This window comes from Dermacentor albipictus, chromosome 2 (assembly GCF_038994185.2).
Source record: "Dermacentor albipictus isolate Rhodes 1998 colony chromosome 2, USDA_Dalb.pri_finalv2, whole genome shotgun sequence".
NCBI classification, from domain to species: Eukaryota; Metazoa; Arthropoda; class Arachnida; order Ixodida; family Ixodidae; genus Dermacentor; species Dermacentor albipictus.
In genome coordinates this window covers 23,755,465-23,782,833 of record NC_091822.1, presented here as the reverse complement: position 1 = coordinate 23,782,833, position 27,369 = coordinate 23,755,465, and the positions used below count along the sequence as shown (strand labels likewise).

The following is a 27,369-nucleotide window of genomic DNA, read 5'->3' as shown; positions in this document are numbered from 1 at the left end:
GGGTGACCGCCTGTTACCCGCTCGGTTGTTGCTCACAGGGGTCCGCATACGAAGGATGCCGCCGTGCATGCGTTTCCTTTTTTGGCACTTTATTCCGAAGTTGCCTCCCACGTCTGCTCAGGGAAGCAGTACCCAGAGGAGGTGCCATGTCTGCGCAAACACCACTCGGCAGCAAAAATATCGTGAGGACACAAGGTACATGTGCGCTGAGTGCAACAAACCGCTCTGCGTGGAGCCATGCTTCAAGAACTACCACACGCTGAAGAAGTATTAGTGCAAAAGGAACATTTGAGACTTGCAAAAAATTTTTGTGCGCGCATTCTTCTTGTGTATTTTTCTCGTGTGCACATTGTGTATAACAATGCGCCAATTTTTTAAAAAATCTTATAACTTTATTTGCTATTTTTTATTGTTTTTCATGAACAAACAGTCCATATATGCCAACGCCAAACATTTTTTTCTCACTTTACGGTCACCCTAGAAAAATTACAGCAGTTTTTTTTCGAAATAGCTCCCTCTGAAGAATTTAAATGTGCAATAAAAAAAATCGACCCTGAGCGGTCGCATGTGGCGAAAAAAATCGACCCTCAAAGGGTTAAATATATCTCCACATACTTGTGCAAAAGGCTTATGCTTAAAGAAAAAGCACCCTTGCATAATAATACGACAAAAGAGCCTATTGCACAAAGGTAGAGGGTAAACACTAGGTATAAAATGGACATGCAGTGCCTGTCATGTCCATTTCTTTTCTTAGTCCCCGTCTTTCTTGCACTGTTCATTATGCACGTAAACATCTGTGACATACATAGCACTGCCTTTTCCAAGAAATGTCACACTGAGGTCCCTATTTCGCAGCACTGCCATGCCTACCACAGCAGGTAAGGCACATTCCCAGTCACAAAGTAGGCAGCATCTTGTATGGGTTAAGAATTCCTAGAGGGTCGAAAGTCCTTTTGAGGTTGTGCATTGCCTCCAGGGCAGCAGGCGTCTTGCACAAGTGCAGGTGCCGTTTCTTGTGTAGACCAATTCCATGCTCGGCGCTGATGCTCCCCCGCACAGAAGCTGTCCACTCGTAGATAAATGGCTCAATGCGCGTCAACAGTGCCTCGTCCCAGCCAGCGGCAGTAATGTTCAGGTGCAAGTTGGAGTCGCCCATGTGCCCAAAGCCACACACACGTATGGCACTGCTGTCTTGCACCTTTTCGCGTACCAGAGCCACTGCATCCATATATGAGGCCAGTGGCACCGAGATGTCATACTTGTACACATAGCCATCATGACGCAGTGCTTCACCGATGCTCTCACGCAGGCGCCACAATTCCTGAAAGAAGGAAAACATGAAGATGACCCTTCATGAACACTTTCAAGCCAACAGAAGGCTGTGAATAATGCTGTTGTTTTGTGTTAGCAGTTTCTTGCCTTTTGTATCTTTTAGTGGATATTGTTACACAGAACATTGGCCAATTAGTATATCATGTATTTATAGTTTTAAATTAGACTGCACACTTTGATGCCCTTTTCTTTTTTGTCTCATCGTCATGCAATTCATAGCAACCAGCCCAGCTGTCAGTTTGTACGCACATAGAGGAGCAGTCAAAGTTCCCGGGATTGGTTTGCCAATGCCGAACGAGCGATACGATAGCGTACACATGCTTGGGTAGGGGGCTGGGTATGTTTGCACATGGGCAGAACAGGTCTGGACAGGTTTCAGGGCGCAGTGGTGTCACTCGCAGTGTGATGTGGACGTGAGTGGTGGGCAGTCGGCGCAATGTCACAGTTCAAACAACATGTGAACAACAAGTTCATGTGCAAATTGGGAAAATCAGCTTTAGAGATGCTATTGGCCCAGCAGCAAGTGCATGGTGATAATGCAGTAAAGAAAACCGCAGTTTACAACAGGTTTGCACGGTTTAGGAAAGGGCAGGAGATGTTAGAGGACGAGTGCAGTGGGATACTGTTCACATCCCGAAACGACGAAATGACTGCAAAGTGGAACAATCAATTTGCCGTGATCAAAGAATTACAATCGAGAATTTAAAGCAAGAAGTGGGTATGTCACACAGATCAATTCATGGAATTTTACGCAATGATTTGAAGATGAGACGTGTCAGTGGGAAGTTTGTTCCAAGGCAGCTGAACACGGATCAGATGGAATGTTTCACGACAATCGCTGGTGGCCTGTTTGAGACGAGTATGCAGGACCTGACGTTGCTCCAACAGATCATCACTGGTGATGAGTCTTCAGTGTTTGCCTATGACCCAGTGACGAAACAGCAGTCATTGGAGTGGCACATAGCAGCACCTCTCAGACCTAAAAAATCAAGCATCGTCAGATCCAAAGTGATGCTCACTGCATTCTTCGACTTTGACAGTTTGGTGCACCACGAGTTCATACCACCTGGACAGTCTGTTACTGGCCAATTTGATGTGCAAGTTTTGCCGAGGGTGCATGGTGCGGTTTGAAGGACGTGACGGGACAAGAGGCAAGGCAAGTGGTGTCTGCATCACAATAACACAACAAGCCACACATCACTTGCTATGCAGCAATTTCTTGCCGAGAATAACATTCTGGTCATCCTTCAACCACAGTACTCTCGGGATCTCGCTCCAAGTGATTTTTGGATGTTCCCTACTTTGCAGATGGGCCTCATTTGTGGAGAACATCAAAGCGAATGCGACAGCTAAACTCCGACAGATTCCGAAAAAAGCCCTCTGCTTGCAACAATGGCAGGAGCGATGGAGCTAGTGTATGTGTGTGCAAGGGTCCCACATCGAAGGTGATTAGGTAGGCACTGCCATGGGTCGTAACGTGAGCACACCGAACCACCATTCCAGGGTCTTTTTGACTGCCCCTCGTATATACTCAACAACATTATCTTAAGTAACTTCCAATAGATTATTTTTCCAAACAGTAGCACTAGAAATGCTAACACTATAATTTCAAATTTACCAATAACTCAAAATACTTATGGCCATTTGTTATAGGACCATGGAGTTAAAATAGGTCAATTTGTTTCCGCTTGAAATAGAAAGGGCGAAGAACTTTGCGTTCACTAAAAAAAGTTTTTTCTGAAAGATTGTGTAAGCTGCCATTGTATCAGATGATAAGAGCTTGTCCATCAACGTTTTAATTACTTTGTACCTTTCTCATCTTTATGCACAGTAGTTACTTTGTTTCTTTATTTTTGCATTATGTTTGCATTATGTGACAGGGGTATTGTCCTTGTTCAATATAATTAAGAAATAAAGGAGGGAAAATCAGACATCCACCCATTCGCAGCAATTGCTACAAAGGAAACCCATACGGGTTCCTCGAAAGAAAAGCCTCACAGTTGAAGAAAAATTCGACCTGGTCCGGGACTCGAACCCGGGACCACCGCCTTTCCGGGACAGCCACTCTACCATCTGCGCTAACCAGGTGGCTAGCAGATGGCAGGGCGAAGTCGAATTTGTCGACAACACGAAGCAAAGGCAAGAGTTTGACATAATAGTTCTGCGGAAACCTGCAAGGTGGAGAGAAGTAATTAAAGGAGGGAAAATAAGACATCTACCCGTTCGTAGCAATTGCTACAAAGGAAACCCATATGGGTTCCTCGAAAGAAAAGCCTCACAGTTGAAGAAAAGACTTATTAAATGGATTGTCAATAGAGACTACGGCATGAGGAAGGCAGGCCTAATTCATTTAGTGCAGGTCTTCATCATCAGCCACAGTGTATATGTGGCACCGTACCTAACATTTGGTGTGGCAGAGAAAAACAAGATGGAAGGCATCATCAGACAAGCGTTCAAACAGGCAATTGGCACCCCAGTAACAACACCCAACGACAAATTCTTAGAGTTGAGGCTGCACAACACGCTTGATGAACTAATCGAGGTGCACACCACCGCTGAATATGAAATACTCACACAGAGGCCCATGCGGCGACACATTCTACGGAAACTAAGCATTCACTACGAAGTGCAACGTGGCATGAAACTCGGCATCCTACTAGAGAGGAGGAGGAACCTTAAAATTCTTCCACTGCCAAAAAACATGCAGCTGGAGCACCACAAGGAGTGATGAGGGGCAAGGGTGCAGCACCTTGAGTGCAGATGCCATGACGTAGGAGGCGTGGCCTACGTGTATGCCGCGGAATATAGAGAACGCAAAGGGATGGCCGTCATAGCGGTAGAGGGGTAGATGGGGCAGAGAACCCCTAGTGAGTGGAACTGTGAAAATGGACAACACCAAAGTTGTAGAGGAATCAGCAATAGCATTATCGGTGGCCTACACCAAAGCTAGAATTATTATAAGCGACTCAAAGATCGCAGTTCATAATTTCGAGAAAGGACATTTCATCAGAGGTGCTCAAAATACTAAGTAATAACAGTGGCCATCATTGCGGGACGATCCAAATTATTTGGGTGCCTGTGCACTCCTCTCTCCATGGCAACGAGGCGGCTCACAATGTAGCTAGAGGATTTACTCGCTAAGCAAGTGAGCCAGCCTAGCTAGGAACGAGAGGAGACTGCATGGTCAGCTACAAAGAAATCTCTGATTACTATCAGCTGGGAAAGGCTTGATATTGTTATGTGTAGCTGAAACCCAATGCTATATACACTCTATTTACAGAGACGCTAACGGAAGGCCAAAATGGCGACGCTATATCAAACGTGCCTACGTCGTCTTCCTCCCCCTCAGTGCAGCCACACCGTGGCGGCTGTTCCGTAGCATCAACCCCAGCAGTAGAAGCACCGTCTCAATGCTTAATCTACACATCTACGGTTAAAGGTGTGTGGTATGGCTTTAGTCTCGCCACGTGAACGATGTCACTTGCAACCAACGATGACGCTGAGAGGTCGGCGGGGATGACTTCATACGTGACATTGGTCACTTGTCATACCACATGGTATGGGTCAGTGTAACGCGACAGCAGCTTTTCAGAAAGGCCCACACGTCGAATGGGTGACCAGAGGAGCACCAGAGAACGCGGAGTGAAGTGCACGTCACGATGGTGGCAATCATAGAGGAGTCTCTGATGCTCCTGTGAAGCCTCGACATGGGTGCGAGCGAGCTGCCGCACGTGGTCGGCGTGTGCGATCGCGTCGCGGGCGTATTCAGTGGCTGAACGCTTGGCCGAGGGCAACAAAAGTGTCTAAGGGCAACACGGGTTCTCGGCCATATAGGAGATAGAATGGTGAATAGCCGGCGGTATTGTGACGCGATGAATTATATGCGAACGTCACATATGGTAAGTGAAGATCCCAGTCGTGGTGGTCGGTCGAGACGTACTTCGAAAGCATTTCGGTGATGGTGCGGTTGAGGCGCTCTGTGAGGCCGTTGGTCTGTGGGTGGTAGGATGTGCTAAACTTATGCTTCGTCGAGCAGGAGCGGAGGATGTCCTCGACGACTGCCGACAGAAAGCTGCGGCCACGGTCATTGAGTAATTGGCGCGGAGCACCGTGCACTAAAATTATGTCATAGAGCAGAAAGTCAGCAACGTCAGTAGCACAACTTGACGGGAGGGCTCTGGTGATTGCGTACCACGTAGCATAATCAGTAGCGACGGCGAACCATTTATTTCCGCAGCCAGAGAGAGGAAACGGTCCAAGCAGATCTAAGCCAACATGGAAAAAGGGTTTCGGTGGGATGTCGATTGGCTGGAGACATCCAGCTGGAGGTGTGGAGGGCTTCTTCCCGCGAGGTATGGAGGGCTTCTTCCCGCGCTGACAGGGCTCACAAGCGGCAACGTAGCGCCGCACGGAGACCCGGCCAAAAGAATCGACGTCGTACACAGTCGTATGTGCGCGAGACGCCCAAGTGTCCAGCCAAGGGAGCATCGTGAAGTTGTTGGAGGACAGTCGAACGCAGGTGCAATGGAATTACAAGTAGAAGGCCAAGGCCGTGGGGATCGAAATTGCGGCGGTATAATGTCCCCTCCTTAAGGAGAAAAATCCGGAGAGAGGCGTCGCCAGGCGTTGACTCCAGACGGTCGATGAGGGCTCGTAATGAAGGATCGCGGCGTTGCTCGTTGCCGATTTCAAGCAACTGGGACACAGAGAAAACACAAGCGATGGCGTCCGCATCAGTTGGTTCGTTGACGGGGTAGCGGGATAAACAATCGGCATCCTGGTGCAAGCGTCCCGTCTTATATACCACGAAGAAGGTATATTCTTGCAGGCATAACGCCCAGTGAGCGAGTTGTCCCGCGGGGTCCTGAAGCGAGGATGGCCAGCAGAGCGCGTGGTGATCAGTGATGACACAGAAGGGGCGTCCATACAAGTATGGACGAAACTTCGCAACAGCCCACACAAGAGCGAGGCACTCGCACTCTGTGATTGAATAATTGTGCTCGGCGGGTGATAGAAGTCGGCTGGCATAGGCTATAACGCGATCATGTCCACGCTGGCGTTGTGCTAACACTGCTCCTATGCCGTGACCACTGCCATCAGTTCAAACTTCCGTTGAGGCAGATGGGTCAAAGTGGGCCAGAATTGGAGGCGTGGTAAGGAGAGTAGTGAGCTGCGAAAAAGATGCGGCATGGTCAGGTCCCCAAGAAAATGGGGCGTCTTTCTTCAAGAGGTCGGTAAGGGGACGTGCGATGGTCGCAAAATCCTTCACAAAGCATCGGAAAAAAGAGCATAGCCCTACGAAACTATGAACGTCCTTGGTAGACTTCGGAACGGGAAAGTTCGTGACGGCGCGAATCTTGTCCGGATCAAGTCTCACGCCTCTGGCGTCCACGAGGTGTCCAAGGACGGTGATTTGGCGGCGAGCGAAGTGACATTTTAACGAGTTCAACTGGAGACCGGCGTGGCGGAACACATCAAGAATTGCTGAAAGACGGTCTAGATGCGTGTCAAATGTGGGCGAATAAACGGTGATGTCGTCCAGACAGCACAAACAGGTGTACCACTTGAACCCCTGAAGCAAAGAGTCGAAGGTGGCGGGCACGTTACAGAGACCGAAAGGCATCACCTTGAACTGATAAAGGCCGTCAGGGGTAACAAATGCAGTCTTCTCTCTGTCCATGTCGTCGAAGGAGATCTGCCAGTATCCGGACCGTAAGTCGATAGAAGAAAAATAGGTGGCACCGTACAGGCAGTCTAGAGCGTCATCAATACGTGGCAAAGGTTACATGTCCTTGTGGTGTTGACCGAAGGTGGAAGTCAGACTCCAGCCGTCCCGAAGTAAAAAGCCGTTTATTTAGCATATACAACCAAATATATAATGAAGAACATTCAAGCCGGAGCAACGCAAGGCTATTCTTTTCCATTGTTTGGGGACGGCTGGGCGTCGGAAGGAAAAACGGTGGCGGAGCAAGCCCGGTGAAGCTCATGGTGGGCGGATACGGACGGCGCAGCGGGGCTGGGGGTACGTTCACGAAATCCTCATCGCCAATGTGGTGTTGACCGAAGGTGTAAGTCAGACTCCAGCCGTCCCGAAGTAAAAAGCCGTTTATTTAGCATATACAACCAAATATATAATGAAGAACAGAAGCGCCCCCTGGGGAATAAAGAACTGAAATGAATAACGAAACTGAATATAACAGTCCTGTTTTGTGATTTTGTTCAGGTGGCGATAATCTACACAAAAACGCCACGTTCCATCCTTCTTTTTGACAAGTACGATGGGAGAAGCCTAGGGACTAGAGGAAGGCTCGATAATGTCCTTTGCAAGTATTTTTTTGACTTCTTGTTGGATAACAGCTCGTTCTGACGCAGAAACACGATATGGACATCGGTGAATAGGGTTTGCATCGCCAGTGTTTATGCGATGGGTCACGACGGACGTTTGACCTAAAGGTCGATTGTCAAAGTAAAAAATGTCGCGATAGCCTTAAAGAATGCGGCAAAGGGCTTCAGCTTGAGCAGGTGTAAGGTCAGAGGAGACCATCTTCTTAATGTCGACGTCAGTACCATGCGATGACGTTACGGTATGGGCTGAGCTGTAACGATCTTCCACTGTGAATGGCTCGACCTCATCATCCTGCAAAGTGCGAATTACAGCCAAGGAGATCCCCTGAGGCAGAACTTGCACAGTTAGCGCGAAATTGACAAGTGGAAGGCAGGTGCGGTTGCCAGTAATTTTCAGCACAGTGTGCGGCACGATAACACTATGTATAAGCATAATGGCCGAAATTGGTGTGGCCACGTAATTGCCGTCAGGTACAGCTGGTGAGGACAACAAGTCTACGTGTGTCACAGAGTGAGGTGGTAGGCAAATAAAATCTATGCAGCTCAGATGGCTTGGAGGTGGGTCCACAGGGTCGGCAAGAAGAGGCAAGTCAAGGCGAAGTGAGCCGGCCGAACAGTCAATGAGGGCAGAGTGATGGGCAAGAAAATCCTGACCGAGAATGAGTTCGTGAGGGCAATACTCGATGACGGTGAAGAGAATGACGGTGTGTCTCTCAGCAATTGTGAGTCGGGCAGAACACATGCCAAAAATAGCAACAGTCCCTCCGTCGGCAACTTGTACAACTCGGTTCGGGGCAGGCGTGAGAACTTTCTTTAGCCGACAGCGAAGAGCAGCACTCATAATGGACACATGCGCCCCGGTGTCAATCAATGCGCACACAGGAACATTGTTGACGAGAACGTCCAAAAGATTCTTGTTCGCGGGTAAGGTGAAGCGAGGATTTCGTGCCAATGTCAATGCAGCTTCACGTCCAGAAGGTGCACTGCCTAGTTTTCCGGTCGGGGGTGCGGCGAGTAGGTCGGAGAAGGAGCACGGTGAGACGAGGGCGAGCGAGATTGACGACAGGAGGGAGAAGGCGAGCAGGAGTAGTGGGGTCGTGTCAAAGGCGTCGCAGGGTCAGATGATGGGGTGGGCATAGAAGGGGCAAAGGAAAACAACGTGCTAGAGGGGCGAGGGTGGTAATTAGGAGAACAGCGTGTCGGGGAAGTCCAGCGGCTGCGGCAGTGGCAAGCGACATGTCCAATGCGTCGGCAGTTAAAACAGATCGGCTTGTCGTCCACGGTTTGCCATTCGGAGGGGTTGCGCTGTCCGTAAGAGTAAGAAGGGTGCAGTGGGGCCGTGCGTGGAGAGAGAGGTTCCGACCATACGGAACGAATGGAGTGCAGGCTGACGTTGGACAACTCTTGACAGACGACGGCCTGGATCAAGGAGATAACGGGAATGAAGGGGCTGCCGGTTGTGCCACTTCGACCTCACGACGAATGATGCGGGTCAAGTTGTCACATCGCGACGGCTGGTGGAAGAGGTCCTCACAGGATGACGTAGAAGCTGTGCTGGGAAGTCGCATGATGTGCTGGGATAGCCGGCGGTTTTTAGCAGGCTCGAGACGGCGGCACTCCTTGAGGATCATATCGATGCTGGTGACGTTCGTAAACACCAGTAAATTGAAGCCGCCGTCAGCAATGCCTTTGAGGACGTGATTAACCTTATCGTCCTCAGACATGGTCGGGTCAGCCTTGGCACAAATGGCCAAGACGTCGAGAATGTACGACACGTAGGACTTGGTCGACGTCTGCACACGTGTGGCAAGGGCTTTCTTGGCATTGACTTGTCGACCAAACGGATTGCCAAAAAGGTCGTGGAGCTAGTCTTTGAAGAGATCTGAGCTCGAGATCTCCTCTTCGTGAGTCTGGAACCACGCCAGTGAAGCTCCGTCGAGGTAGAAACGAACGTTGGCAAGCATAATAGTCGGATCCCACCTGTGACTGGCGCTGACACGTTCGTATAAGCGGAGCCAGTTGTCAACATCAGGACTGCCGACTCCGTTGAAAACACCAGGATCCCGAGGTGGGGAAACGGCGACGTAGGTCGGGGCTGCAGGCGGAGACGCTTGCGTAGATGAAGTGCCGCCAGCAGGAGCCGAAGTTGCACAGTCGCCGTTGCGACCGCTGCGAAGCTCCATGACGGGTACGGGGAACGTCCACCTCCACCAAATTAATGTTACGTGTAGCTGAAGCCCAATGCTATATACACTCTATTTACAGAGATGCTAACGGAAGGCCAAAATGGTGATGCTATATCAAACGGGCCTACGTCGTCTTCCTCCTCCTCAGTGCAGCCACACTGTGGCGGCAGTTCCGTAGCAATATCACCAGCTCATCCTGAGCTAACCAAGGAACAGGCGGTAGCTTGGCACTTCCTGTAAACAAACGTCTATCCTAACCCAGTGGCCTGCAGCAGGTTCTATCTAGGGCAATAGAACGATCAATGTAAATTATGTAAGGGTGGGGCAGACCTGCCATATATACTATGGGCATGCTGGAAGGCGACTCCTTTCAAGGGCCACAAAATTCAAAACCGACAATAGTGGGAGACCCTGCTACTCAGCTCAGAAAAGCGAGACCAGGTCTGGGCCATCCTGCTAGCCGAGGCAACCACTGAGATGCAAGGGATCTTGGCTGTCTTTTAGGCGGAGGGAAGCTGCGTCTGGCACCGTGATTGCTGGCATCAATCAAAGTTGACTCTCTCAATGAAACTCAAATCTTGCATCGGCACAGTGACCAACTACAGTGAAACCTCGTTAAACCGTAGTCGGCCGGAGCTCGGAAAAAGTACGTACTAAACGGTAGTACTGTTTAAGCGAAATAGCACGAGATCGCCCACTTACCTGTCGAAAACGGAACTCAGAGAGAGTGTGATGAAAGGGGAAAAAACATGCAGTATTTATTCACTTCGCGGGACGTAAGTGTTATTTTCGTTTGATGTCGCGGCGGCCTAGCACGACGACAGCGACCTCAAACTTACTGAAGCTGCGTGCCAGCTTCTCAGCCAGCCCCACTCCTCTCGGCAAACACTCGCACGGCGGATTCCTCGTTGGCGTTACGTATTCTCCGTGCACGCGCGCAGTAGTGCTGCATAAGTCCCGGGGCGCCTTTTTCATTGCCGGGTGCCGGAGTTCGGAAAACTTTTCGTTTGGAATAGTTACGTTATCGCGCCCCTGTTCTCCGTGCGACGGTCGCATTCGTGAGGCTGACGTAACGCGCAGCTTCTGCCACTGTCGGGCCTGAATAGCCCGTGCTGTCGCTTTCCGTGTCGTCCTCATCACTCTCGCTAGTTGACACTTCGGCAACAACAGCGGCAACGATGGTGAAAAGTCGAACCTCGTAGCCGACATATCTTCGCGGTCGCAGCAGCGCTGCCGAGCAACTTCGCATTCCAAATGCCACACACTGTAGTCAACAGCAGATCCATGTCGCTGGCCAGCGCCGACTTCTTCGTGTCACGTTCGGTAGCACGGACGATGTCTAATTTTTCTTCTATGCTGAGCACCCGGCGTCTTTTTTATCCTAGCTTCGGCATGACGCGAGTCCTCGCTTGCACGGCGCCTCAACGCTCTCTGGCACGGCGTCCATGCGGCGTCGAAATGATGTTGATGTTGATGCGGCTTCACGTGCAAACGCACAGGGCGCTTGGAGGCCGTTGTACCGATCTCTGAGGCTTGTTGTTCTGCCGGCCCGCCCGATGGAGACGACGCACCGCCGTGTTTGCGCGACGAAAAGTGGAAACGCCGAAAAGTGGAAACGCTACGTTTTAACCGATGCGTACGCAATAAGCTGGTACGGTTTATGCGGATACAAAATACATTATGTTCAATGGCCGCTGAGTCGGGGATATGACTTTACTACTTTTAAACCGAAACTACTGTTTAAGCGGGTACGGTTTAACGAGGTTTTACTGTAATGCAAGAGATACTAGGGGCAAAGAGATAAAACCTATATGATGGTTGAGATTGTCATGCATTAGCATGACATCACCTGTGCTCTCACTTGAGCTGTCGATGTAGTGCATTGCAGGCAAGGACAAAAGTATTGACAGGACACACCTTGTACTGACTTAGTGCCAAGTGTGTCCACTGCTCATAATGAATCACCAAGAAGCCCATTTTTCCACTTTAGGGAAGTACAATATATCAAAGTTGATGGCCTAGGTACTTTATATAACCTACAATTTTGTCCTTCTCTTCTGTCATTTTTGCATGATCTAGTACTATACATTTGCACTTTTTCTAGAATAACTAATTTGTTGGAAGTTAGCACTGTGTTCCTGTCACTATCTGTTTTGTGCCACCTGTAATGTAATAACGCCAACAAGCCCAGGTCCTCCTAATGCTTCCATAAATGACTCACATTGATGATATGTAGTGTTTGATGGCACACGAGCCAAGTGTGACCAAAGAGTGCCAAGGCAGCAATGATGAGTACTCAATGGACTAATGGCTCATGTGACGTGGCTGTATAGAGGCCAAACACTCAAAAGCTGTAAATTGCTTAAAATATATAGCAATTAAAAATATGATAATGACTGAAGTTGGGTATGCTGCGAGTATAAGATGTGCAACAAGGTTGTGATAGCGTAACATGTACAAAAAATGGACAAGTGATGGCTGATGATGAGTAGCACCACAGCCTCAGCAGGTCCCTTGAGTACAAGGGCCCGGAGGCATGTGCTATAACAACTAAAGGTTGACATCGCAACAGTGGCTTCTCGCAGGAGGTGGTGCTACGAATTTATTGGACAGAAATCGTGGAGCGTATCAACGCCATTTAAAAAGACTGAAACAGATGTCATGTCAAATAGCGGTTCTTTGCCTAGGAACAGTGCCAGGTGAAGTGGTATACACTGCCAGCATGACAAAGGGAAGTGTCTTTTCCTCTCGGCTTGTGTTTCATGGCATTTCAGAAGGACATGCTCAACATTGATCGTCTCCCCACATCTACCACACTGGATGTTCACCACCAGTCAACAAAAAACTATGTGTGCCATAAGTGTGCCCTATTCTGAGATGACAGAATAGGACATCACTTTGTCCTGACTTGGTCAGTGATGGCCAATAGCCTAAATGTGGCTAAACTACGTGGAGTTTATTAAGGATTTCAGCATCTCGCTTATGCTGCCAGTAGGTTCTCAGTTTTTTCTTTAAGTATGGCTTTAGGTCTATGACTGGAAGAGTTATGGACATGTTGCAAGCATTCATACCTAAGGAAGTAGCAATTCGGTATGCCAACAAGTTATACCCCTGTCACATGGGAAGATTTAATGTCATTCAAATCGAATGGCATTCGCACATAATCCCACTAATCAGGATTTACACGGGAAAATTTAATGTCATTTGAATGGAATGACATTTGCCATCGAATGAGTTAGGGGAACTCATTCCATTAGATCGATTTCGAACCGAATGTGTACTCTTGACCCAAGATAGACAAGAGCGACACGCAACACGCAAAAATAATGCATGCATCAGCAAAGTCGGAAGATATTTTTTAAACTTATAAAAAAGAATAACTATTTTTGCCGTGATGATATTTTCACCACAGGCTATGCTCAAGTACTATTACTCTTTGCATCAGGAGTCTGTTGTGGTGGTCCGCCTTATTGGATGTGTTGATTGAAGTGCTTTTAGTTGTGAATAATTGGCGTCAAAATGTTTTCGTCCGTTTTAAAAGTACTCGCAAAAGTTCTTAAATGCGTTTAATAGGCACAAAATTTCTTTGAAATTCACAAATTTTGTTCCAGATCGTCAGTGCTATCATTTGCGAATGCCATTATATTTTACTGTGTAGCACCTCAAGGGATCGAATGCCATTCGATTCAAATGACATTAAATCTTCCCATGTGACAGGGGTATTACTTTCAATACCTCAATGTCCAGGCAGCCAGCATAACTTTACATGTTGCCAGAGGCATAAATAGCACATAGGAGAGATAAAAGATAAGCAGTTACTGGATTTCTATGTTTGCAGCATGACATCAATGTTTTTACGACGCTTAATGAGTGTGTATATGACTGCCTTATGTAGTTTTGACTGCTTGACATGTTTTACAGTGGAACATAGTGCATACGCCTCTGCTGTAAAGATGCTTGTGTGAGGGTGAAGAACATTGGACTCTGAATAGGATTGGCCGACGGTTGCATATGACACGGAAGCATGCAATTTGGACTCATCTGCGTAATTTTCTGGGCACGAGTACTTAAGTTGTAATTCTAGAAAATGCTTATGAATGTGGACCTCTGGAGCATGCTTCGTTACCTCCACAAATGACATGTCGCAGTCAATGATGTGCCACAGTCATGGCGGAAATGCTTAGCAGGAGCCATTAGGCAATTTTCAAGAATTGGAATGTCCATATCCTTGCTGAGCCTCCTCACACGAAGTGAGAATGGCTCCCTCACTGCAGGTTTGTTATGAAAGAGCACTGCAGAGGTCATATCGTTGATGGTGGGATAACAAGGATTGTCTTTGTCAGTACGTACTTCCAGAAAATAATGAAAAGTAGAATATGACCGTTGCAAATCAAGGGACCATTTGTTCGATTCGACATAGACGCTTTGAATCGGACTTGTCTTAAAGGCACCAGTGGCAAGGCGGATAATAAGATGATGCACAGGGTCCAGCATCTTGATAGCACTGGGGGTAGCAGAGTGATACACTATGGCGTTGTAGTCGAGCCGCGATTATACAAGGCTCCTGTAGAGGTTATGAGGCATTTTTTGTCGCTACCCCATGTTGTGCGTGACAGTATTTTCAGGATGTTCATTGTTTTGAGGATTTAGCCTTGAGATACTTGATATGAGGAATGAAAGTTAGTTTTGAGTTGATATAATGCCTAAAGATTTATGTTCAGTGTTGATAGATATCTGTTGTCTGTGCAGCATAACATCAGGATCTTGTATAAAGCCTCTCCTAGAGAAAAGTACGTAGGAGCTTTTGAGGGGGCTTAACTTAAAGCCATCTTCATTTGCCCATTTTGACACTTTGTTCTGTCCAAGCTGGACTTGGTGCTCGCAGAGTGCAAGGTTACAAGACTTAAATCCTAACTGCACATCATCGACACATATTGAATAAAGCATTGAGGATGGAATGACTCTGTGAAGGAAATTCATTTTCACGATGAAGAGGGTGCAACTAAGCATGCCCCCTTGTGGCATGCCAGTATCTTGAGGGAAGCGCCTGGACAGGGCATTGCCCACTCTAACGTGGAATGTGTGAATAGACAAGTGGCTTTTTATCATGTTCAACATGTTTTTGCGTACACCCATTGCAGACAGCCCTTGGAGGATTCCAAATAGCCATGTTGTGTCTCCGAGTCGAGAAATACAGAGAGAAATAATTGTTTGTGTATATAAGCATCTCTAATGTTTGCCTCAATGCGAACAAGGTGGTCTTTTATTGACCTACCTTCGCTGAAACACCACTGAAAGGGGTCAAGCAGATGGTTGCTTTCGAGGAAATAAATAAGATGCCGACTTACCATTTTTTCATATAACTTGCACATACAGCTTGTTAGTGCTACTGGCCTATAACTGCTGGCTAAAGCGGTGTCTTTGCCTTGTTTATAAATAACAATCACTTTTCTCCATGACGATGGAATATGCCCAGGCGTCCACATGGTATTGTAAAGAGACAGAAGTGTGTTCAATGTTTCTGAATGCATGTTCTTGATCGTTGCATATATTATGTGGTCACCACATGGCGCTGATTTGCTGCAATAACTGAGAGAAGCCTTGCATTCAGCGAGACTATACGTACGGTTGTAAGGTTAATCTATTGCACACTTTCGTTCAAGGCGCTCTCGCTCTACGCATTCTTTGAACTTGAGGAAAGTTGGCGTGGTGATGTACTAGGAATACTTTGAAAATGCTCGCCCAGGAAATCTGCCTGATCTTTCATGCTGTCACCTGTGGGGTTCTCCTCCGGTACTCTCGGGACAAAGGAACGACAACACAGTAGTGCAAACAATCACAAGGGCATTTATTGCACCTTTCTTAGATCAATGCCTCCTAGCCGAGTTGCTATCCACAAAACATGCCGATGGGCGCACGACAAATCTAGAAGTCCGACTCACCGCGACCGGAAGCGAGCGAATATGTTCGCCCCATGCTGGATCCCAACGCCTGGTCGTTCGCATGTTCGGTCACGCCAACGGTGGCGCGTTCCAAGGCGGCCACGCGAGGCGGTCTCGCAGAGGCATGGATTGGCGCACGCGCGGCACGTCCGAGCTGCTTGCCGTACCACCGCCAAAGAGAGCGCGCCTTGTCTTTCCCGCACCCAAGTAACCGCGCAGCGGCGCGACACTCGCGCCATCTCTTGCACCGCGCTTGTACCACTCCGATCGCCGCGGCCCACGTGGCGACGCCGCATGGAGATGGGGGCTATGCCGGAAAACAAGATATCAGGGGAGGCGCGAGGGTCGCGCATCCCCACATCCCGCCAACCTTAAATCACTTTTTATTCTGGCGAAACATGTGACACGGTCTAACATCAAACCGTGCTTCGCGAACAAGATAGCGCATGCAACAGCGGCCGCACTGAGCAAATGTCCACACGCGGTCCATAGCATGCGAGCTGACTGTCCTTGCGTACACCACTGGCGTCCGCCAGTCACAGCAGCAGCTTTGTAGACTCGACGACGCAGTAGTCGGTACGAGCAAGCGTCGCTGGCGCCGACGCGCCCTGCTGGGAGGAGCCGCCATAGCTGTCGGTGACCGCCGGCTCTTTTGACCGCCGCCGAGGGTTGTGAGCTGGATGCAGGAGGCCGCTGAAGTCGCTGCGCCGAACTGACCACAGCATCACCATCACCCGGGGTGGCTCGATCGTAATCCGGGGCAGCAGCGCAGGCGATGTGCAGGTGACAGCAAGCCAGGGGTGACTCCAATCACGCTGCGTACACTCAACACACTGGGCAAACACTGAAGTAGTGCAAGGGAGAGGAATTCTGCATGCGCATCGCCCACGTGGTAAGATGTTCAACTCAGCTGGCAAAAGATCGGGCAGCTACTCAGATGCTAAGTTCACGTGAACGAAGCTCGCTTTTTTGAGTCGAACGAGTAATTTCAATTCATGCGAGGCTAACTAGAATGAGGGAAGCAACGTGCAACACCTCAACGCCACGGTCCACCGGGTTGTGTCCCTCCACGTGCGACAGGCAGCTTCATAAAGCCTTAGGCCTAAAGCGTCGCTACTCTGACAACAACCGGCATCCAACAAACAACATCAAAAATGGGCGTAAAACAGGCAGCCGCGAGGAGACGTCAGCTCTATGAGGTGGTCCTACTCCGCTCGGTGCACACAGCATCTGAGTTGACGGCGCCCACCGTCCCAGACAGTGTCGGAGCGCCCAGTGCAAGGCCGCAATACCAGTCAGCCCGTAGTGGCACCCGTGGCCTGCGGCCACCCGGCTCCCAGAGCCGCGACTTCGTCAGAGTCAAAGAGATAGGAGACGCTATTTACATAAGAAATTCAGACCACCCACGAGGCTTCCGTACTCACTCGCTTCAGGCTTGCCACTGCTCCGCGGGCGCTCAGCCTCGCTATCCCAGGATGCAGACCACGTGGCTCTCGTACCGACGAATGTCATTAAAAAAACACTAGCGAAAACGCTTAGCATGTTCACATGTTCAAACACACTACAGCCACCGTCGCCTCGCTCAAGAAAGCACGCCGCCAACGCTAGCGATCAAAATCCACGCTAGCCCTATGCTTCGGTTCAAACAAAGGTCTCGAACGAAGCAAAACTGTTAAATCTATCGTCCGATGCCCCAAGAGCCCCACGTTGGGCGCCAGATGTGGGGTTCTCCTCCGGTACTCTTGGGACAAAGGAACGACAACACAGTAGTGCAAACAATCACAAGGACATTTATCGCGCCTTTCTTAGATCAATGCCTGCTAGCCGAGTTGCTATCCACAAAACATGCCGATGGGCGCGCGACAAATCTAGAAGTCCGACTCACCGCGACCGGAAGCAAGCGAATATGTTCGCCCCATGCTGGATCCCAACGCCTGGTCGTTCGCGTGTTCGGTCACGCCAACAATGGCGCGTTCCAAGGCGGCCACGCGAGGCGGTCTCGCAGAGGCATGGATTGGTGCACGCGCGGCACGACCGAGCTGCTTGCCGTACCACCGCCAAAGAGAGCGCGCTTTGTCTTTCCCGCACCCAAGTAACCGCGCAGCGGCGCGACACTCGCGCCATCTCTCACACCGCGCTTGTACCACTCCGACCACCGCGGCCCACGCTGCGACGCCGCACGGAGACGGGGGCTATACGGGAAAACAAGATATCAGGGGAGGCGCAAGGGTCGCGCATCCCCACACACCTTGTGTGTTTACTAAGGGAAGCAGTTGTGTTCCCCGGCCTTTTAATTTGTTTACCCTGTTCCACACCTTACTCTCATCCTTGTAAGATTTGATATTGCATATGTATCTTTCCCAAATGTCTCACTTAGCAGGTAGATGTGTTCTCCTACCCTGTGACTTTGCCTGCTTGAAATTAATGAGATTCTCTGTTGTTGGACAGTTGTAAAGCAAGCCCCAAGCTTTATTTTGTTTTTTCTGTGCCTCTTTGCATTCGTCATTACACCAAGGTATACAACGCTTATTAGCAAATTCGTTACTTTGTTTTATGCCTCTTTTGGCGGCGTCAATATTAAAACCTGTCAAATATGCCACAGCATCATCTATATTAAAAGAAATCAAATCATCCCGCTGTAAACATGAAATACGGTATTTTGAAACAACTCCCAGTTCGACATGTTGATTTTCCATCAGGGAACTTGTGGAGGGCAACCAGCTTGTTTTGTTAGATTTAAAAGAACAGGGAAGTGGTTACTTAGATAAGGGTTTTTTTATGACCTTCCAGTCAAGGTATGTCATTAGAGTTAGAGAGGCTATGGTTAAGTCAACTGAATATGACTGAGGTGTGGAGCTATAGAAGGTGGGTTCTTTTTTATTCAGCAGAACTGCACCAGAACACAGAAAAAAGTTTTCAATTGTAAGACCTCTTGCATCACAACGAGGGTCGCCCCAGAGCTAATTAAGGGCATTTAGATCACCTGTCAAGACATGGGGTTTGGGGAGCTCATTAACTAGTGACTCGAATTTTCAAAGCTCTAGGCTGTAGTTGGATGGGATATACAAAGAGCATACCGTCACAAGTCTGTCAAATAGCATGGCTCTAATAGCTACTGCTTCTAGATTTGTTTGAAGACGTAGATGCTGGCAAGCAACCGACCTCCGAGCTATAATTGCCACTCCACCTGATGCAGTGTGACAGTCATCACGGTCTTTATGGAATACAGTGAAACCTTGTTAAACCGTAGTTGGCCGGAGCTCGGGAAAAGTACGTACTAAACGGTAGTACTGCTTAACCGAAATAGCATGAGATTGACCACTTCCCTGTCAAAAACGGAACTCAAAGAGAGTGCGATGAAAGGGCAAAACATGCAATATTTATTCACTTTGCACGACAAAGGTCTGTTATTTTCGTTTGATGCTGTGGCGGCCTAGCAGCCACGACAGCAACCTGAAACTTACTGAATCTGCAAGTCAGCTTTTCTGCCAGCCCCCTCTTCTCGGCAAACATTTGCATGGCAGATTCCTCATTGGCGTTGCATATTCTCCATGCATAGGTGTGGTTGCGGGGCGCCTTTTTCATTGCAGGGTGCTGTTCTCATCACGACGATTGCATTCATGAGGCTTATGTAATGCGCAGGTTCTGCCACTGTCGGACCTTAAATGCCTGTGTTGTTGCCTTCAGTGTCATGATCATCACTGTCGCACCACATCGCTGTAACTTGTAAGTGGAAATCATGACACACGTTTGTGAGCTTCCTGAAATGTCATGTTTTCTTTAACTTTGGTGGTTATGATTTCCTTTCTTTTTTTCCAGATGGGACCAAGAGTATGGCAGTTGGTTTCCTTCACAGTTGGGACAGTGGAGAGTTTCTTTGCAATTGTCAGAAGCATGTCTTTTGCAGCACAATTTGCACAAGTCAGCCGACCTCGGCAACTCTGGGACCCGTGTCCAAACTTCTGGCACTTAGAGCAGCGCCTTGGATTCAGTACATACAGTTGTACTCCGACCTTTAGGTACCCCATTTCAACTGTGTCTGGAAGTGTGCTGCTGCTGAAAATAAGTATCAGGTGTTTGATAGGTATTTCTTGGTCAATGCGTCTGATTTTAATCCTTTGAACATTGATGACATTCTCCTCTCTCCATCCGTCCAAAAGTTCAAAATCACTCACATTCATTAAGTAAATTTTCGAGACAACACCTTTAGCAGTATTCTTGGTAAGGTGTGCAGCGACTGTTACAGGAATGTCTCTAAAACTCACAGCATTACTTAGCTTGCTCTGCTGATCTTTGTTGCATACTTCTAGCAGTATGACTCCACTTGCCATCTTTGTAGCTTTGTAACCTGTGCTAATGGTCTCTTTCAGGTATTTTGCAACAACAAATGGAGAAATTAATCTGGCTTTAGTTTCAGCTTTCTCACAGTGGATGACATGGTACTTGATCAGGTTGTCTTGACTTTTACCAAAAAATTGACAAGTTCCATCGGTGCGGCCTCTTTTTAGAGGTCAATCTGAGGCAGTGGGAAGTGCCACAGGCATAGCATGTGTTAATTATTTGGCAGCGGCGCCAACCACCCACCAACGAGCCCAACACGGGGACAGGACAGGAGTCCCTGCAAGGGAAGTCCTACCAATGCCAGCTGTACATCGCTGCTATAACCAAATACAGCATAACGAAGACTAGTTAGCCACACAAGATCAACCCTTGCCACCTGGAAACCCAGAAGTCAGAAGAAGCAAGTAGAAGACAGGAAAGAAGAAACAGTGAAAGAGAAAGAAAATGAGTGGAGATGGGGACAGGTAAAGGCAACTGGCGATTTCTCCCAGGTGGGTCAATTTGGGGGTGCTGTCTATGTGAAGCCGAATCCAAAGGAGTGTGTTTCCTCCACCGTGGAAGGCCTAAACACTCAGAATCGGCTCAAACCCCAGGATTCCCTTTTCTCCGGACATGGCTAACTCGAGCGCGGTTAGAGGCAGGAGAGGAGGAACCAACCCTCGTGTGCTCGGGTACGTGGAGTTGCAACATACCAAACACTTGCTGATGCAGATGCCCCTGCAAGGTATGACTCATATTAAACTTTATGAAGCCACTCCAGAGCTCCTCTAAAATGCTGCTTTAAAACAATGCAGGCCATTTGAACCCTCGAATGATTATCCTTGAGACAGTCGCACATGAGACCTGAGTGGGACACAGTTATTATGTTAGTAATTTGATGGAAGATGGCTGGTGTAATGAGGTTGTTTCCTTACAGACATAAGTTGGCACAGTGCTTGTGCCACTTACAGGACCACTGCAGGAGCAGAGTCATCAAAGGCCACAAATATGGGCACTCGCATGAAAAAGATAGGGAACTTTGAAGAAAGGCTTTTCTTTCCGAGACAAGGGGGCAAGGCCGTTCAGATACTGGCAAGAATATAAGCAGCGGCTGATGAAACTGTGCACATTATGCACAAAATATATACCTAACCCTGACCACGTGTCCTCAAGTGTTGACCATGGTCTAAAGTACAAGAGGACTGGTGCAGAGCTGAACTGTATGGCAAGTCTTCTTTTGTTTTTCTATTACTTAAGGGGGGACACGGGTCTTTAGACCCAAAATATCGTAAAAAAACGAATTTTGGAAAATAGCATTTCTCTAATCTACATCTACTATTCTCCCTATCTGTCAAGTTTCAAATCTCGTAAGGTCATATTTCAGCCGTACGAACAATTTAAAAACAGATGGGGCACCTGATTTTTCGCGTGTGTCGACGCGAAAACGACACACAGTCAATGACGCCGCGCTCGCGTACTAGTGCCTTGAGGGCGGCCATCTTGGTCTCGTTTGAAAGAACGCGGTTTCAGCTTCAAATATCGCGCGCTGCCGCTTCGTTAGGCTTGCTGGTTCAATACAAAAACCGGCGGCAAAAATAGATGAAACGCGCGTTCTCATTCGCTGTCGCATGCACGTGACGAGATAACGCCACGTGATTGGCTGGGCGCACTCCCGAGCTGGATTATGATGTACATGGTGAGGATGGAGAGGGCGCTAGAAGGAAGTAATATCGGGTTTAATCTCTCATACAAACAGGCAGGTACAGTAATAGAGCAGCAACTCCCAGGTTTATTTTATGCAGACGACATTGTGTTGCTCGCAAACAACCAAAGTGAGTTGCAACGTCTGGCTAATATTTGTGGACAGGAAGGCAACAATTTAGGTTTGAAATTTAGTGTTAGAAAATCAGGTGTTATTGTATTCAATGAAAACAGTGAACAGACAGTGGAGATACAGGGCCAAGAAATACCTCGGGTAACAGAATATAAATACCTTGGTATATGGATAAACGAAGGCAACGGATATATGGAAACACAGGAAAAAACCATAACAGTCAAGGGGAAGAGAAATGCAGCCATAATGAAGCACAGAGCGCTATGGGGATACAATAGGTACGAGGTCCTCCGAGGTATGTGGAAAGGGGTAATGGTTCCAGGACTTACTTTTGCAAATGCGGTTGTTTGCTTTAAATCAGGGGTACAATCAGGACTCGACGGGAACCAAAGGTCAGTGGGTCGCCTCGCATTGGGCGCTCACGGGAAGACTACAAATGAAGCTGTGCAAGGGGATATGGGCTGGACTAGTTTTGAAGTGAGGGAAGCTCGCAGTAAAATTGAGTATGAAGAACGGCTGAGGAATATGGAGGAAAGTAAATGGGCTGGGAGAGTGTTCAGGTATCTGTACAGGCAAAACATTGATTCACAGTGGAGGAAAAGAACTAGGAAGCTTACCAGCAAGTATGCGGCCTGTGGGGTGGGCAACACAGCAACAAAGAAGGTCAAGCGGAAAGTCAGAGAGGCTGAATTAATCTCATGGGTGGCGGCAATGGAAAAGAAACCTGCCATGAGTAACTACTTAAGGGGAAAAAACGAAATTAGGAAAGAAACCATTTATGATAACTCGAAGGGAAGCTCATTACTTTTCGAAGCGAGATCGGGATGCCTTAGAACACGCACGTATAAAGCGAGATATAAGAAGGAAGAAGAAGCATGTGCTTGCTGCGGTAAAGCTAGGGAAACGACGGAGCATATTTTATTAGAATGTGAAGACATCTATCCAGCGGTCGATTTAGGCACCACTGGCCTCCTTGAAGCCCTTGGGTTCAGCGGGAGCAGTGGAAAAGCAAACAGGTCCGCAATAGACATCAGTAAGAGGCGATTGGAGGATTGGTGGAAGAAAAGTAGGGAAATGACAAAGGACGGAGACGTACAAAAGCACAGTTCGCAATAGGGTATCAGAAAATTTGGACGTGGTAGTTCATAGTGTGTTTTTTTTTTCTCATGGGTTAACCTAGGTAGGATATTAGGCAGCATAGTAGCAAGAGCTTGGTGGCGCAAGCCACCGCCCCGTTCCAAAGGGGACGCTCATAACATCCATCCATCCATCCATGCTAGCCGCAGCAGAGGCGCACGCGAGACGCCATGTTCGATGCGATCGTTGTGTGAGTACGCGCGACGATGCCTCCTCCGCTCCGAAAGTTTGACTCTAAGCACAAGTATGGAAAAAAAAGGAAGAAGTCCATGCTCAACAACTTCAAAAAACGCCCCACCGCGTCGCAAGTGGTTGAGGACGAGCCACCAACGGCGTCAAGCGACGGAACTGATGGAGCCGACCGAGTGCTAGGCCTAGGTAGTGCGACGAGTAGGTGCGACGAAAACGCCAGCCGCGTCCGTCGTGACACCGTTATGCTGACGCCTTCAGATTTGGAGGTAATCGACATGAGATCCGACGAGAAACTACAATAGCTCGCGTCAACCGCAGCAGTGAGCCGTAAGTCGGAGATCTTGTCCGCTGGCGATGTCGCGGCCGGCCCGCTTGACGACGCAGTTTTCACCGTGGTGTGCCTGGAATCGGTGAACGCACTGCTGGAGCATATGAATTGTAATACATGCGGCGGTAGCGCGAAAATCAGCCGGAAGGAGCGCGAATATGGCCTTGCAGTAAGTCTGGTGCTCATATGCTCGAAATGCGGCGACAAAGCGTCAGCGTGGAGCTCGCCGCGTGTGAATGGGACTCAGAAAGTGAATCCGTTTACCGTCAATATTCTGGCTGCGCGCGCAATGCAAAGCACCGGCAATCGGCAAACTGCGTTCAATGATATTTTCGCAACAATGAATATATCGCACCGCGGGCTCCATACGAAAACGTGGCAGGGGTACGTCAAAACGAAGTTGACGCCCGCCGCGACCCGCGCAGCTGAGACGCTTACAACAGAATGCGCGAAGTCGGTCCGGCAGCTTTACAGCCAATTAAACTTCGGCAACCCGGGCAACGTCGCTGTATCGTACGACGGGTCTTGGATGACTCGCGGGCACAGTTCGCACATCGGTGTCAGCGCTGGTGAAAAGTGTATGCAGCGCATGGAGGAAAAAGACCGGTGCCGATCAGCCGCATCTGAACACAAGCGTGCATCGGCAGAAAATGTGCAGTGCTTGTTCAAAAAGCGCCACAGAGGCACAAATGCCCAAATTGACTATGCCCCAGGAGCCTACTAATGTTTTGGGAATGTGTATGTGCACACATTTGTGACTCTTCACAATTAAATGTGACATTTATTTGTTTTCTTGATTTTCTCGAAATGCTAATTTTACCCACCCAGCAAGACATTTACTGTGATATATCAGTAGCTATCATAGATATAGTACTAATTTTTTTTGTAGCATGAAGCTAGATGTTTGGAGCACCAAACACAGGAAACAGTTTTTCAATTTTCTTTGTTTAAAGTTTTTAAAATTTGTCTTTTGTCTGACTAAAGCATGGCCATGTTCAGAACAATGAAGTTCAGTGCACTATAAAGTAGGAAATATTGATCCAACCATAAAAGTTCTTCCTATGTTGTGAAGCTTGTGCTTTCTTCTATTGGACCATATGTCATTTGTCTATTTTTGTGCAGCGGTTATTTGTCTATTGTAGTAAGAAAAAAGACACCGTAAAATACATTGTTTTCTTAATTAAGTAATGAAATAATGAACCTACAGAAAAAATAATTGCATTTTTAGAATCAGGAGAAGAAACTAAATAAGCATGCCAATTTTTATCAAGTTTGGGTTATAAATAAATAATGATAACTTTTAATCACCATGTCCCCCCTTAACAGGTTACCGAGCGATGTTGTGAACTTAATCTCAAACAATGTATTTGTAACCGTGACCGTAAAATGTGTTTAAGTTGGTACTCTGGGACAGTCTACTCACAGATGTGTTGTAATGTGCATGTGTTATGTGTAAATTTTTGGTTGTAACGCCCATCAAAGTGCTGTGAAGGTATGTACATAAATAATAATACCAACTGCAGTGTAGTGGAGCCCACAATTAGCTCAAATTTTGCTTCGTATCTAGGATTGGGTATGTGAGAGGGCTGGCTGTGCATCTGCTTGCCCATTCCATTTGAATGCAGAGAAAAACAGATGAGTAATTCCTGCAGCTACGCTCACCTTGACACGTGCTGAATCCTTGGCCATCGTTCCATCTGAGACATGAGAATGGCCCATGCAGCTGTCCACAAACTGCAACAGGCTCTCTTCCACGGTGTTGTCATTCGAGCCTGCGAGAAGGGTGTGTTCAACAGAGCTCTGTCATCTACCTTGGGAAACTATTGCTGCACATCGAAAGTCTTCACTTATCACAGTTTGCTAAAAAAAATTCAGCGAATTTCTGGTGACCTAACATAAATTAAAAGAACATTGGCTTAAATCCGTGGACAGCAAGCTGGATCAACTCACTCTTCTCGATAATGAGATTGCAACTTGTGCAGACCAAATTAATACCTAAAAGAAGTTATAGCATGCGTTGAGCTGAAAGTTGATGATCTAAAATCAAGAGGCATTGTTTGGAGTGTGGTCGATCTATCCCGAGCTCACAAGCAAGGAGTGACTGCACCGCTTGAGAAGATCAAACTTGATATTGTATGGTGCTCCAAAAAAGAGCAACAATTCAGTTGAACACTTAGTTGGCAAAAAGGTTCATAAGGATGCCCTAAAAATTAAAACCGGTGCAATATAACAACTGGGCAGGCCAAGAAATAATAAATGCAGACGGATAGTTTCTAAACTTGTCGACTCCAGTGACAAAAAAACATTTTTAAGGAACTGCTACAAATTTAAGGGTACAAACTACTCTATCGGCGAGGATTCTCTGCCTGAGTGCAGGACATTAGAAAAATATATGTAACATTGGGAAAACAAAGAAAGAAGACGGACATAATGTTACTATAATTTTTTACAAATTGCATATCAATGGAAATTCTTATGTTTGGGATGGTGAAAAAAAAATGCTATTGTCTACTAGGATGGTTGCTTGGGCTACTTGGTAGTTCATGATAAAAAATTATGTACAGTGCGAAGGACAAGGACTGCGAGAGACGACATACGCAGTGCTGTGTATGTTGTCTCTTGCAGTCCTTGTCCTTCGTGCTGTACGTCATTTTTTAACACTATTGTCCTTATGTCATCCGATTCTCAGGTCTCTCTCTAAAAAAAATGCGAGGACACCTAAGCATTTCTGATGAGTTGTGAATGCAAAAGCATTAATGTGCAATTGAACGCTGCTGAGCGGTCCTTCGAGTTTTGTGCTGTGAGTAATGTTTTCGACGTCCTGCGCGACGAGACACAGAGGAAGCAGCAGCAGCCACCAACAGGCATTGACGCAATTCCCCATCGCATCCCGTCACCGTATCTGCTCTGTTGAAGCGCGCTAGTGATGTGGCGTCGAGGCGATGCCCCCTCCCCTCATGCAACGCGTGGTGTGCTACCGCAGCAGCAGGTGTTCCGTTTCACCTGCTCTGCTCTGCAGAGTCTCAGGCCAGCAGGTGCAAGCCAGTGTCACGAGCACTCGTGATGCGGCATTGCAGCCAATGGAAATTTAGATGCCGTGTCGCTGCTATAGATGCCACCAGATGCCACCAGGCCACTCAATGGTCCATTTAGTGCTTTCACATCAAAAACGAATACAGCGACAGCGACAAAGATAAAATTTACTAACATTAACGTTCGTAGCCTACTTCATAGCTTAACCTTGCCTAAATCCTTCCATTTCACAGCACTTGCCGAAACATGGCTAAGAAGCAATGTGAAAGACTTTGAAGTAACACTGCCAAACTACTCTAACTTCTGCAAAAACAGGCCAACACGTAGCGGTGGGGGATGGCTATGCTAATAAAAACCAAGATCCCTTTCACGATTCTTTCAGAGGCTGTAGGTGTAGGAGAAATATTTTGTAGATTGCACCACACTTCCCGTCCCCATTGCCATAGGTTGCGTTTATCGCAGTCCATCATCTTACCTTGATACCCTGCAATCTTTGCAATTGTACATACTTCAGCATTTGCGCAGTGCTAGTTTAACACTACAATAACTTTCAATTCATCGACTGGCACACTAAAGGATATCACTCGAAACTGCTGCACGCAGTCTTTGATATAATGCTATATTTTAACCTTATTCAAATAGTCAACCAGCTCACACATGTTCAAGGCACTAGCTCTTACATACTACATTTGGTGTTTCCATGTGAACAGTTCCCAGTAA

General features: G+C 47.8%; 1 protein-coding gene across 4 annotated transcripts in view; it reads right to left on the bottom strand.

Moving 5' to 3' along the window:
• Positions 1 to 370: 370 nt before the first annotated feature.
• The window catches only part of D2hgdh (D-2-hydroxyglutaric acid dehydrogenase), a 103,642-nt gene continuing 76,643 nt past the window's right edge, over positions 371 to 27,369 (bottom strand). For all 4 annotated transcript variants that reach the window (XM_065426616.1, XM_065426619.1, XM_065426617.1 and 1 more), the window contains exons 7-8: positions 25,279 to 25,388; positions 371 to 1,321 (exon numbers count right to left, since the gene is read on the bottom strand). In XM_065426616.1, coding sequence (XP_065282688.1) covers positions 896 to 1,321; positions 25,279 to 25,388 — 536 coding nt within the window. In that variant the 3' untranslated portion in view covers positions 371 to 895. The remainder of the gene's footprint in view (positions 1,322 to 25,278; positions 25,389 to 27,369) is intronic.